At 37.7% G+C, this 14,972-nt stretch overlaps 1 protein-coding gene across 14 annotated transcripts in view; it reads right to left on the bottom strand.

The window, feature by feature from the left end:
* The window catches only part of BPTF (bromodomain PHD finger transcription factor), a 146,984-nt gene that overhangs the window by 56,644 nt on the left and 75,368 nt on the right, over nt 1-14,972 (bottom strand). For all 14 annotated transcript variants that reach the window (XM_081804660.1, XM_081804659.1, XM_081804662.1 and 11 more), the window contains 5 exons: nt 14,522-14,709; nt 12,223-12,578; nt 11,548-11,679; nt 1,176-1,305; nt 73-211 (listed from right to left, as the gene is read on the bottom strand). In XM_081804660.1, the coding sequence (XP_081660786.1) occupies nt 73-211; nt 1,176-1,305; nt 11,548-11,679; nt 12,223-12,578; nt 14,522-14,709 (945 nt within the window). The remainder of the gene's footprint in view (nt 1-72; nt 212-1,175; nt 1,306-11,547; nt 11,680-12,222; nt 12,579-14,521; nt 14,710-14,972) is intronic.

The following is a 14,972-nucleotide window of genomic DNA, read 5'->3' as shown; positions in this document are numbered from 1 at the left end:
GTACTACAAATTTATAATAAATAGTACAAAATCAGAAACTATAACACAGAAAAAATAACTTCAATTACTTACTTCCTTCTAATGACTTTCTGTAATTCACATTAGTATTGCCTGGCAATTTAGGAACAAACCTATAAACATGAGTTTTACTAATCCAGCTCCAACCACCATATCCTGTTACTCTGTATTCCTCTCCTTTTTGTTTCCAAACCTGGTGTAAATGAAAACATTCTGATTAAAAGAGAATGAGAAAGCTTTTATAAAGCACATCTGGTTTTATGCATTATTACTAAACAAGATCAATAGTCAGGCAAATAAGTTTACCAATCAATTTTATTTTCAACAGAAATCAAAGATTTATGAAAAAACTGATTACAGCCGACCCTTGAACAACATGGGGGTTTGCCGCCCCCCCATGCAGTCAAAAATCCACGTGTAACTTTTGACTCCCCCAAAACTTAACTACCGATAGCCTCCTGTTGACCAAAGCCTTACCAATAACATAAACAGCTGATTAACACATATTTTGTTTGTTATATGCATTATACACTGAACTCTTTACAACAGAGTAAGCTAGAGAGAAGAAAATGTCATTAAGAAAATCATAAGGAAGGGGGCACCTGGGTGGTGCAGTCAGTTAAGCGTCCGACTCTTACTTTTGGCTCAGGTCATGGTCTCAGGGTCATGAGATTGAGCCCCGCGACGGACTCTGCACTCAGCGGGGAGTCTGCTTAAGACTCTCTCTGCCCCTCTACCCCCACCCTTTCTCTAAAATAAATAAATCTTAAAAAAAAAAAAAAGAAAAGAAACATCAGAAGGAAGAAAAATACACTTACAGTACTGTACTATATTTACCGGAAAAAAATCTTGTGTGTAAATGGACCCATGCAGTTCAAACCCATGTTTTCCCAAGGTCAATTGTACCCCTTTCTAATATGAAAAATGTAACACAATTTTACAGTTTTCTAACAATTTCAACAAATTAGTCTAATAGCCCACCTATATTCTAGTAAGATAAACCTATGCTTATAAAAATGGCCAGAAAGATTTACTTTGTTCCAACTACATTAAATAAAAGATTGTGTCAAAAGTAAAACAAAATTTAGATACTCAAAGTTGCAGAATACAAGTCTCAGAAATGGCTAACCCTATTTTAAGACTATAATAAAAATTACCTGATGTTTAACTGGAAACGTGTATTTTACCCATGTAGCCTGTTGCATTGTTTCTTCCTCTTCTTGTTTTTTCTCTTTTTTCTTGACTTTCTCCTTTTCTTCTCTTTCAATTGATGTCATCCTGTGTAACCTAAGAATATATGAATGGAAAGAATTGCATTTGACTTTGAAAAATAAATTAAAAAGATAAAAATACACTACTGCAAATTAGGAAGACAGAATCAAAGGATGGTTAGCTATATTCCCATGACCTAGACAACTCCAACTCACAAAAATAAGTAAGTAAATAATTCCATAACGGGAAAAATCAAACAGTAGAAAGAAGCAAAAACATGCCATCCTTCCCATATGTGTCCCTATAAGAAATACACTCACTTATGGCTTATTCCTGAAACTATTCATATATACACCAACATCATATTTACACAAAAGGGATACTACATTCACAACTACACAGCTTTTAATCAATGAATAATTGCACTAGAAGATCTTTTCATACCAGAAGAGAAAGACCTTTTTAAAGAATTAAATAATATACCCCACTGCATGGACATACTATAATTTATTGAACCAGACCCCTATTAAAGAATACATTATTTCCTTCCCACCAGAAAGACCAACAAATCCAAAACCTTTTATTTTAACAACCAATATTTCTAATTCTATCTAGCACTGGGGGTTTTAAAGCCATCACAGGGTCCACTAATGTAGAATTCAGGCTTTCTACAACCATAGAGAAAAAGGCCCATGAGGTTCCCGCTTTTGGGTGAGGGGAAAGGCTGGGAAAGAAGGACCCACACCGATTCACATCATTCATTAAACACAGGGCACAGGCCACACTCTCTTTTCAGGACGGAAAATGGCTATCACTGCAACCAGCAGTAAGAAGACAGGAGGGTCTGTGGTGAGGCTCTACATTAAGATGATGAGACTAGATTTTTGTGAATGGGAATCTTTCCCATAAACAAGGACACTGACCAAAACCTATGAAGAGAAGAGCCTGTCTCTAAGAGCTCCAGTGGTAGAAGAACTGCTTTAGCACATCCCTACCCAGATGTAGCCAATCTTGCGGGCATAGCTACGAGAAAAAAACAAAACCAAACCAAAAAAACAGATCTTTTGTCAACCTGCGGGAGGTGGTGGTGCTGGAAAGATGTGCAAGGGGATTTAATTCTTTTTATCTCTATCCTCCCACTAAAAGTTCCTTATTTATCTCCACTTTCAAGAAAGCTTTGTGTCCCTAGGAATAGAAGACCCTAAAAGCTAGCCTACCCCAGGCCGAGAGAGCTCATGCCTATTAGCTGCACAACCACTAGTAGAGCAAACAATCTTCATTCTCTCACAACTGAGGGGAGGAGGGGAAAGGGAGGAGATGCTCACGGGGGACTACCTTACTCAAATACCGTCAATCTGCCACTACTCTTGGAACCAGGGAGTGGGGCAAGCTCTGCAGGTACAGCTTGCTGGATAACCTGACAGCCTCAGCCCGCTAGAGTAAGGGAGTGACTGAGCCAGGATCAAGTAGTATTTCTGAACATAGTTTTTGTAGGCTGAGCTTTAAAACCCTCTGAAAGTTCAGGTCTGACAGAGCAACTGAGCTATCTGCGCTGACGGTGGCCGGGAACGGAGCACTGTGTGGGGAGACCACTGATGCAGTGACACTCTGGGAGCTCACAGCTGGGCTGGACACTCAGCCTGTGCTCTTGGTGCTCACATGGGAAACAGAAACATTTTCATCACCAAATACAAAGGCACCACTTCGCTGAGGAGACCAGGCCACCGAGGTAGTACTGTAGCTAATCTGTGATGTTAGCTACTCTAGAGTAAATTCTATTGTTCTCACTGCCACCAAGACAATCCTTATGTTTTGGCAGCAACAAAGCTCAGCTCTGAAAGAGTCAATTCCATTTGGCTGGGCAGAAATCTTGGCTACTGCTGGCAGCCAAGAGGCCCTGGGAAGGAAGCCCGATCGGGCTGGTACCCCATCCATACTGGCAGGCGCACTGGGTGGCAGGTGTCCCTTCCACACCTCCATGGTGCAACTGAGAGCATGGCCAGGAGTAGGGACCAAGCTTCAACTCCACTGCTAATCTCCACGTGGTGCCCAGGGTCTTGTGCTTGCTTTGCTGTTATAAACAAAGCTATGAGAAAAAATGTTTTGTGTCTTTCTTGGTAAACTTGGAGAGTACCCCCAGTGTCCCCCAGTGGGGAGGTAGCTAGGTCCAAAGGTTGTTGCACTTAAAATGCTGACAAGTAAAGCCACAAAGCTCTTCAGAATTGTACACTTCACACTGCCGTCCATAAAGCCACCTGCTTTCCCACACCTTCACTCAAGTTAGTACCAAACTTCTAAGTTAAGACTTTTTTTTTTTGACAGAGAGACACACAGCGAGAGAGGGAACACAAACGGGGGAAGTGGGAGAGGGAGAAGCAGGGGGAGTGGGAGAGGGAGAAGCAGGCTTCCCGCGGAACAGGGAGCCCGATGCGGGGCTCGATCCCAGGACCCTGGGATCATGACCTGAGCCGAAGGCAGATGCTTAACGACTGAGCCACCCAGGCACCCCCCAAACTTCTAAGTTATTAGTCCAGTTGAGAGATAAGAGATTATATCCCACTGTTTTGATTTACATTTCCTTAATTACAAGAAAAGTAAACATTTTTTAATGTCCACTGGCCTTTCATATTTATTTTTCTGCAAAATGCCTGTTCAAATCCTTTGTCTTGTCTGTACTGGACTATTAGTCCTTTTCATTTATAAAAGATCTTTATCAATTAAGGTAACTTCCCATTTGTGGTGCAAATATTTTTCCTCAGTTTGTCATCTGTCTTTTGAGTTTGATTATAATATTATTTTTCCACTCAGAATTTTAAATACATATATCATCCACTTTTTTCCTCTATGGCATCTGGGTTTTACATCTGTTTAAAAAAAAAGTATCACAACAAAAACATAATTAATCCATGGTTTCTTACTGAAGTTTTTTAGTTTTCGCTTTTTAAAAAAATCTTCATTGATCTGAATGTTTTTGCTGAGGCAGGGATCCAGGTGGTATTTTCCCTACACATGTCCTCTTTCTCTTACATGTAATGCTATCATTGCTAGATGCTCACATGTGTGTAGGTCTATTTCTGGGTTCTTTGTTCTGTCCCGCTACTCTAAATCTTACTTTTTATTGTAGCTTCAAAAATGTTCTAATATCTATTCCCTTTTTTCTCATGCCTACTTTCCTTTTCTTGCAATTAATTTTTCTAGCTGAAATATTAGTATCATTTTGATCAAGCCTGTCTGCCTCCCAAGGAGGGAAAATCCTATTCATAATGCAAATGAGTATGATTTTTGATAGATTAAGTTAATATAATTATCATAATGCATGGTTCTCAAAAGTGGTATACATATCTAAACATATGATGTATCTTTACCTTTTCATTTTTTTAAAAGATTTTATTTATTTGAGAGAGAGAGCGTGAGCAAGAAAGCAGAACCAGGGGAGCAGCGAAGGGAGGAGAAGCAGACTCCCTGCTGAGCAGGGAGCCCAATACAGGGCTCAGGCTCGATCCCAGGACCCTGGGATCATGACCTGAGCCGAAGGCAGCAGCTCAACTGACTGAGCCACCCAGGCACCCCTCTTCACCTTTTCATTTACTGAATATCCTTTCTATCTTTAGTAAAGTTTTAATGATTTCTTTACATGATCCTAAATATTTGTTAAATTTATTCCTAGTTATCTGAGAGTTTTGTTGTTGTTATGGGGATCTTTTCTTTCATTATAATTTTTTAAAATATGTAAGATATAACCAGGTTAAGAAAGAGAATTTTGTATCAATAACCAAATACATCAGAAGCTAGTGTGTCCCACTCCCAGGCAGTCATTATCCTGATTTTTGGGTTATCATCCCCTTGCTTTTCTATATAGTTTTATCACCCATGTGTATATCCCAAACAGTATAAAGTTTGGATTTTGAAAATTCAGTAGCAAGAATAAAACTAGCTGCATGAGCAAAAAGCAATACTGTTACTATTTAAAAAAGGTTCCCAGGAAAAAATAAACATGTCGCTGGGTCACAGTAGTCTCTTCTGGTGAAATCTGAGGGTGAGGGTCTGAGTGAGGCCTGGAAGACACTGGGCTCACCATACTCATGGTTATCTGGCAGGACTGTGTGGAAGTAAGGACACTGCACAGATATGATCCCAAATGGACTGCTATGGACCTTCTGCACCTATGCCCTCGGATGACTCTCTGGTGTGACTTGAGAAAGTTCTCACTTCTCCCCACTGACTTGGGCTATGGCCTTCTTAGGCAGGTTACCATTTGTTCACCTGTATTACTGCTTCCACGGCTTTACTGCTGCTGTATTCTCTGTTGTTCTCCTATTCTCTGTGGGTTTATGCTTTAAAAAAATCCCCTTGCCACAGTTTTCAGGGAGTTAAGCAGGGAACAAAATTAAATGTATTTATACAATTTGTTATTTTAACTCAGAACTCCCACGGTATTTTCTACATGGTTACTGTTACATAAAATGTATTGTTCTGGGGATGCCTGGGTGGCTCAGTCGGTTAAGCATCTGACTGCGGCTCCGGTCATGATCCCTGGGTCCTGGGATCGAGCCCCACATTTGGCTCCCTGCTCAGCAGGGAGTCTGCTTCTCCCTCTCCCTCTGCTCCGCCCCCAACTTGTACACACGCGCGTGTCCTCTCTCTCAAATAAATAAATAAGATCTTTATTTAGTTTTCAGATTGTTTCTGATAGTTTTTCAATTTTCTTGGGGTTTTTAAGCTGCATATAATAATTATGCCTTGGGCACCTGGGTGGCTCAGTTGGTTAAGCGACTGCCTTCGGCTCAGGTCATGATCCTGGAGTCCCGGGATCGAGTCCCGCATCGGGCTCCCTGCTCGGCGGGGAGCCTGCTTCTCCCTCTGACCCTCCCCCCTCTCATGTGTGCTCTCTGTCTCAAATAAATAAATAAAATCTTAAAAAAAAAAAAAAATTATGCCTTATCTGTCAACACATAATACATACATACATACACATAATACACACATATATATGTATGTTTTATTTCTCTTGACTAACTGCATTAGCTAACACTTAAGAAAAGTTAAAAAGCATCGACAGTGGGCATTTTTGTTTTGTTCCACTTGAATGTTAATGGGAACATATCAAGATAGCATGATGGTTTGGTTTGGAATACATCTTTATGGGGAAAAAAACCAAAAAAGGCTATTCTCTATTCCTAGTTAAGATTTTTTTAAACAAGAATTAATGAACTTATACCTTCTTGGTATCTAATGAGATGATCAAAGTTTTCACTCTTTGACTTCTTAAAATAGCATGATATTTCCTAAGAGTGGACAAGTCTTCCATGTCTAGGGGAAGCCAATTTAGCCATGGTTTATAATTTTAAAAATTTACTCCTGAATATATTTGCTAATGTTTTAGGAGTACCTGAATGCACATCTATTTGCCATTAATTATTAACCAACGATAAATATTAATAAAGGAGACAGGGCCATAATTTTCTAGTTATCTTTTGTCCATTACTATGTATCAAGTTTTATAATAGTGTTATACTAACAAATAATAATCTGCAAGATTTCCTTCTTTTCCCATTTTATGGAAGAGTTTGAATAGAATTACCTATTACCTGAAATCTGAAGAACTTCCTTATGAAGTCGTCTGGTCCTGCCCACCTCCTTATTGATAGGTACAGTCACATCCTCTAAACTGAACCAGAAACCCTTTTCCTGCCTGAGAAGAGAGCGTGGCCCATACCCTACTGTCTAATAACTGAGATGGGGGTGGGGGACTGGGGACCCTCTTCCCCAATCCTTCTACCCAAAACTAGAAGCCCAGTGGGCCCTTCCTCTATGGATACAGGAAGCCTGAACACTATGTTAGTGGACCCTCTGAAGGTTTAAAATCCCTAGGGCCAGTGAGAGTGAATCAGAAATACTGATTGGCATAGCCCCTTTTCTATTTTTGATATTTGTGTTTTCTATTTTTGTTATTTGTGTTTTCCCCTTTATTTTTTCTTTCCTGATAATCTCATCAGAGGTTTGTAAATTATAATGGGAATCTAAGGTATGTTCTCTATTTCATCAAATATTTAATATTCAATAGTTCTTAATATTTCCTGTCTTCGGGGTGACTTCTTGAGGTGTATACCTAGCTAATTAATTTGTAGTTCTTCTTTTCTAATGTAAGCATTGAAGACTACCAATTTCCCCCAGGGTACTCTTTAGTGGCAGCCTACAAATTTCAATATACGTAGGATTCTCGTGAACATTCAATTCAAAGTGTTTTCTAGTTTCCATTACAATTTTTTTTGAACATTTGTTATTTATTTAGAAGTGTATTTCTTAGATTTCAAGCATACAGCTCTTGCATTTCTTTAAACTTTTACCACAAATGTCTGTATCCATAAACAGTATTTTATACTAGAATACATGCTTTTAAACTTTACATAAATAGAATCATACTACATTTGTTTTTAAGAAAAGAACTGTTTTAACTCTATTGTACATTTATGAGATTCAATCTCACTGACACTTGCTCTAGTTTCATGGCTGTATAATGGCCCATTACAGAATCACACCGTAACTTAAATGTGCCTAATTATGGACAGTTAGGGATTGTTACCAAATTTCACCATTACAAAATACTGTAAGAAACATCTTAGGGCGCCTGGGTGGCTCAGTCAGTTAAGCAGCCAACTCCTGATCTCAGCTCAGGTCTTGATCTCAGGGTCGTGAGTTCAAGTCCTGTATTGGGCTCCACAATGGGCGTGGAATCTACTAAAAAAAAAAAAATCTTCCTACATGTCTTCTCATGTACGCATGTAAGGTCTCTCTAAGGTACTGAGTTAGGAGTAGAATTGTATTTTGAACTTTGTTTTTACCAAATGATTCTTTAACATGGTTGCAGCAACCATTTCCCTCCTTGCTCTTTTATCAGCAGTGTATCAGAATTCTCTTCCTATTATGTCACATATTTGCCTATATTCTTTAAATTTTTAACAATCCAGTGGGTATGAAATAATAGTCCCTAGTTTTAATGTGCATTTACCTCACGTTACCAGGGAAATTATCATGTTTCGGCTATTTGTGTCTCCTGTGAATTATATCTGTATCTTTGGCCTTTTTTCCTACTAAATGGTTTGATTTTTTTCTTACTGAACTATAGAAGTTCTTGAATATATTGTGAATACTAACCCTCCTTTGACTATAGTATGATAAAAAAATAAAAATTCCTTTTAACCCATCTATGACTTAGTTTTTTAGGATGACACATTATTATGAAACTCAAACAACAGGAAACAATCCACCATTCACTGATCTATACATATGTGATAAAACTACATAGTCAAAGAATGGGTATAACAAAACACAAACTTAAAAATTACGGTTATCTCTCAGGGGAGGCAAGGTCATGTGAATGCAGAGTAGATGCAATAATGATAATGTTCTTATTTTTTAAACTGGTTGATGAATTCACAAGTGTTATTTTATTATGACCCATTCTTGCTTATATATTACAATCTTATGTATGTGTCATAATATTAAACATGAAAAAGGAAAGTCACCTGTAGTAACAGCAGACAGACACATATATGCACACTCATTCTTATCTGATGGATAACAGCTTATAAACGGGAGAAATAATGCCACACTTTGGTATGTTCTGAAACATAATGAATCAGGAAGGTAAAAAACAATCAAGAGTAAGAGAAAAGGAATGAAGTATGGGAGGAGGGGAGGGAGAAGGAAAAAATATGGGAAGGAGAGGCAAGGGGAAAAGGGAAATGAAATAGAAGGAAGAAGGGAAGGAAGCAGAGGAGACAGGAAGGGAGGGAAGGAGGGAACTTTCTTCATTCCAAAATCATAATCTCTTATATTTTCTTCCTGGGAGTTTTGCTTTTCACATTTAGGATTTATTCTACCTGGAACTGACTACTGTGTATGATAAGAAGAATGGGATCCAATTTTCCCCATATAGATAACTCAAATTGCCTCATCACACCTGCTACTGAAGAGTTCAATCTTTTTAAAATGCTACTCTATCATCTATTACATGTCTATATATGGGCTGGTCTCTTTCTGGATGGTTTATTCTGTACCACTGGTTTATTTATCTTTGCATCTATACCACAGTATTATTATAGCTACCAAGTAAGTTTTGTTATCTGGTAGGACAAGTCTTTCTACCCTGCCCTTTCTTTTTTTTTTTTTTTTAATATTTTATTTATTTGTCAGAGAGAGAGAGAGATAGAGATAAAGCACAAGCAAGGGGAGCGGCAGGCGGAGGGAAGAGCAGACTTCCCTCCGAGCAGGAAGCCTGACTCAGGACTCGATCCCAGGACTCTGGGTTCATGACCTGAGCCGAAGGCAGACGCTTAACTGACAGAGCCACCCAGGCATCCCTCTACCCTGTCCTTTAGATGTAAACCCTACTGTTGCCCTTTCCATATAAAATTTTTAATCTTGTCAAATTCCACAGAAAGCCCAATGATAATTATTCATGCTATTGGAATTAATAATTACATAATTATGTAATTATGTAATAACATGAGAAAAATTTAAGACAGTATTCCTATACATGAACATGAAATATACTTCTATTCATTTAGGTATTCTTCCATACCTAATGTTGTTTTTCAACAAAGACTTTATAATTTTCTCAAAAAAATCTTAATTTACTATTTTTAAAATGTTCTGCAATTGTTAGATATTTAGAAGGCTCTCAAAGCTTTATTATTGACTATCATAATAAATAATCATTTAATGAATAAAATCATTGGCTGAATTTGTAAACAGTTCCTTAGGGTCAAGTCTTAGAGAAGTTTGTCACCTGGAAGTTTTTGACCATAGTATTGAGAGAAGTTAGAGTCCTATTATTAATCTCTAATTTTTCTGAATCTCAGTCTCTAATTTTTTAAAAAATTCAGAGCATTCTACTTTACCTCATATTAAAAAAGAGTTCTTTCATATATATTACTAGATGTGTCATACTAATACAAATACAATTCATGATATAATTTTATAACTCTAAGTAACATGTTTAGAAGGCTAGTCATAATGACAAACCAGGAAGAAAAAAAACCAAACTCAATTAAAAAAAAAAGTTGAATTCCACCTTCCACTGGAATGTTTAAAATTGAGAAATGAATTTATAAAAGGTATGATTTAGTCACTTTAAGTTATGTTTGAGTACTGGAGTTTAACAACATTTAGCTAAGTTTCAGTTCTCGAAGTACTGATCTCTGTCACCAGAGACATGGCTGCTTGGCCCACCAACATTAGCTTCAGGATGACCACTGAATAGAAGAACGTTGGGACAGAACAGTTTTGGGCATGTCTGGAGGTAAATGCAAGAAGGAGCAACAGAAACTCAGAGTATTGCTTCACAATTGCCTCTGACTCTCTCCTTGCTCTACCTTGATGAAAGAGATCAATAAGCAGTAGAATAAAAGCATGCCCACCATTCAGCTCTCCTCTCCTAGCATGCAGTCTATAGCACCTGAACTTAACCCTCTTTTTTTAATCCCAGGAAGAATTAAATCCATTCCACTTGTGGAAGCCTCTACTGGTAGCAGCAATTACATTCAAAACAGGAGGTGGAAAAGAGAGAAAACAAAGTATAAGATTTATGTAAGGAGAACACACACACACACACACACACACACACAAAAACAAAAAACAACTGAGAGCAATCCTTAGCAGATGAAAATTTAGGAGGTGTAAACTACTTTTCTTAAAAAAACTTTTCATTATAAAATAAAACACAGATGTGGGAAGCAAAACAAAATATATTTATATTAACAAAATAACAGTATCATACCTTCAGAATGGGCTCCGTAAAGGGGCAGGGAAGGTAAAATGATTCTTTCTTTTCACTTTGAATAGTAATTTATATTTTTTACCATAAGCTTATGTTAGTTTTTATAGTGATAACTTTTTAAAGACTAAATAAAGTTAAATCCACTAGAATTAAAAAGCAGATTCAAGTCACAAAATTTATCATTTTTTTTAACCTTCTGCTGAAGTCACACAACTCTGGGTCTACTTAGGAGCTGAATGATGTTTGGACATTCAATTCTAAGTAAATCAGATGCCTAGCACAGTAACTGAAACATTCTAGAATATTCAAAAAATGTGAGTGCTCTTTCTATTCAATATATATGCTAATTTTTACTTTAAAAAAATAAGAAATAATATTTATTCATGTTACATCTCATAGAGGAGGAAAACAAGGCCAGGAAGAGTTAAATTTAATATGTAATATGACCTTTTAAATACATTAACTGTCATTATTAATAGGCTAATATTCCAAAAGGGAGTATGGTATACCATTTACAAGGCTCAGAACTCACTTACCTGGTGTGTCCTAAAGATTCTCGCCATATTGGTAGCATCACAACAGGTTTGACTGCACACTCCAAAATCGCTAAAGCCAGTGCAAATTCTCTGGGTTTGCTACACATCTGAACTGCTTTGATCCAATTTGCCCTGTATTTCAGAAGGAGGGGAAAAAAGGTATTTTACTTGTTGGTCTTAAATTAAAACCACAAGAGCTGTAATTTCTGTCTCCATCTCATAGAGCGTATGTTTCTAGGCTAAGCAGGTTTAAATATACTGCTACTGGGAATTCCTACCTCACAGAATCATAGTTTTTTTATTTTTTTTTTGGTGCAAAATGGTGGTTTTATTAAAGCACAGGGACAGGACCCATGAATCATAGATTTTCAACACTAGAAGGAATCCCAGAGATTAATTAGTCTTCCAACTCCTTAAACCTCCTACAGTGTTCTGGAACTTTGGCCTCCTCTTGACTCCAGGGATGAAGACTCTGCTTTCCAGAAATCTTCCAAATGCTAATGTTGGTCCAGTAACTTAGAAGTATACTCACATCCCTAATGTCCTCAGTGTTTTGCTTAACTAAACTGACTTCATTCAATTCATTGGTAATGAGTTTCAAGTGAGCACCTGCAATAATCATTTTGTAAATATTTAGTATATTCACAACAATAAATGAACTTTAGTTTCCTTTACCTGTGTGAAGCCCAATTTGGATGAAGAAAGGATGAAGGGATATTGTTTTCTAGTTGGGTGATAGTCAGTCTCAGAGTAGATATGGTAAGAACTTTGGACCCATGGACAGAACCATTCCATTTGAACTCTCCTGCTGGAGTCAGACAGAATTTATGTGCAAGATGTCTTCTCTTATCATGATCTTCTCTGTGCTGGTGCTTATTCAAAGCAAATGAATTGGTGGAGTACTGATTGTGGTAGACACGATACTTCCCTTCTTGACCCAACTTAAAATAATTGTTGATATTTCCTTTCATGACCACTTCCTTTTTGGTGCTCAACCGTGAAATTTCTCCTTGAGAGTTAACTACCAGTACCTGACCAAGAAAATAAAAAGACTCATTATTCATATCAAATATGTAAACTTGATCAACTGTCTTTCAATAATCTGTGATTTATCATTCCAAATAAAGTTCAGGTATATCTTACAACTGAACGTTTGAGATCTGTAAGTGAAGTTAAAAGCTACACCTGTTTATAATTAAACAACCAAGATCTTCCCATAAAAAGAACCTCTACTAAGTGCCTATTATATGTCAGATATTATGAAGTATTTTTAAGTATCTCAAATATACACACAAAACCACATGTGTACCTCATTCACCAATCATTACTTCAAGCTTATAATATACAGGGTAGGGAAAAAGGAAGGCATTACATGTACTATTCCCCAAAAAATATATTCCTAAAAATATATTTTTGTCTGCTCCTTTTATTATTCCAGCTTTAATATGACAGCCCATGGATACTTTAAAAGCAGCATGTTTTCAAACAGCTGATCCCAATCCTTTAGTGAACCGTGAGATCAATAGTGGATCTTTCTCAACTTTTAAAAAAACAAAATACAACACAATCAACTAGACTAGAAGAGAAAATAACAGAGTGCTTCCCACATGGTAAGGTAAAATACTATTTCAGGAAATTTCTGAATGTGTGTACTGGGTTACTATGAAAAATGTCATACTGAGGGTCAGAGTGAAAAACCAGCTTAGAAGCTATTGCTTTAAAGAAATTCCTATGATGGGGCGCCTGGGTGGCTCAGTCATTAAGCGTCTGCCTTCGGCTCAGGTCATGATGCCAGGGTCCTGGGATCGAGTCCCACATCGGGCTCCCTGCTCGGCGGGAAGCCTGCTTCTCCCTCTCCCACTCCCCCTGCTTGTGTTCCTGCTCTCGCTATCTCTCTCTGTGTCAAATAAATAAATAAAAATCTTTAAAAAAAAAGAAATTCCTATGATGTTTAGGAAAAAACACTATATATTCTTGCATATCTACCTTGCAAATAATTCTTAAATATGGGAGACACAGTTGTGGCATGATTCTGCCACCCTGGCCAGCTGGGGAACAGAAACACTAAGTCCTAGCTGCGGCGCCTGGCTGGCTCAGTCGGTAAAGTGTATGACTCTTTGATCTTTGGGTTGTGAGTTCAAGCCCCACATTGGGTGTAGCAATTACTTCTTAAGAAATATAAAATAAAAATAAAAATACTAGGGACACCTGGGTGGTTCAGTCGGTTAAGTGTCTGACTCTTGATTTCAGCTCAGGTCATGATCTCAGAGTTGTGAGATCAAGCCCCTCGTTGGGTTTCTGGCTTAGTGGGGAGTCTGCTTGAGATGTTCTCTCTCCCTTACCCTCTGCCCCCCTCTTTTGTGCATACTCTTTCTCTCTCTAAAATAATAAAGAAATCTTTAAAGGGGGGGCCTGGGTGGCTCAGTAGGTTAAGCGTCTGCCTTTGGCTCAGGTTATGATCTCAGGGTCCTGGGATGGAGCCCCGTGTCGGGCTTCCCTGCTCAGCAGGGAGTCTGCTTCTCCCTCTCCCTCTCCTCCCTGCTCATGCTCTAATAAATAAATAAAATCTTTAAAAAAATTATTATAGCTAGAACTGAGCATTAAATCACCTATAACTCTTTACTAAAGCCCACAAAAATAGTGCACTCTTTACCATATGTGAAAAAGAAGCCTCTATCTCTTTAGAATTATATACAATAAAACTAACCATATAGTAAGAAAGTATACCACCCAATTACAGCATTTCCCCACATGAAGTGAAATTTGGGTACACAACTATATTTATTGTATAAAATATGTATTATATGTGTTATAAACCTAACCACTTTTAACCTGCTACCCACTACACTCTTGAAAGTAGAAAAATACAATTCAAAAGTAGGTCTACAAACTTCCTGCCCCTACTTTTCAGGTCGGATAAATAAAATTATTTCACATTCCAGAGATTTTTGTTTTAAACAGAAGGAACATATACCTCTTTGCCCTCCTTAAATAATTTATTTGCTTCATGGGCTGCAGCTGCCACCTGTTGGCTCTTCAGCTGGCTAAGTTTGCTGTCTGGATTCCGTAATCTGGTGATAATTCGAGTTGACCCAGATGCCCCTCTTCCGGCTCCAGGAGACTCACTTATTTCCCCATTAGACTTCTCCGATTTGAAATCACCTGTTATCAGATGAAAAGCCAAAAGTAATTGCTAACAGTAAGTTATTTATAACAACACCTTACTTATCCAAAACTCTTATCTGATGCACATCTAAGATCCAGAAAGTAAACAAAAAGTCCTTGAATAGCCAAAGCAAATATATTAATTCTTAAAGGTTGTACTTAAAAGACCTTTACTGTGAGTCACTTATTATTTTACAGAAAATTCAAACATGCCAGGTTATCGTTTCAAAGCTCATGTACTAGAAAACATGAAGGGCTAC

This window comes from Leptonychotes weddellii, chromosome 15 (genome assembly GCF_054177405.1).
Source record: "Leptonychotes weddellii isolate Sample4059 chromosome 15, ASM5417740v2, whole genome shotgun sequence".
Classification (NCBI taxonomy): domain Eukaryota; kingdom Metazoa; phylum Chordata; class Mammalia; order Carnivora; family Phocidae; genus Leptonychotes; species Leptonychotes weddellii.
The sequence above is the reverse complement of the archived record's forward strand: the minus strand, read 5'-3'. Positions and strand labels throughout refer to the sequence as shown.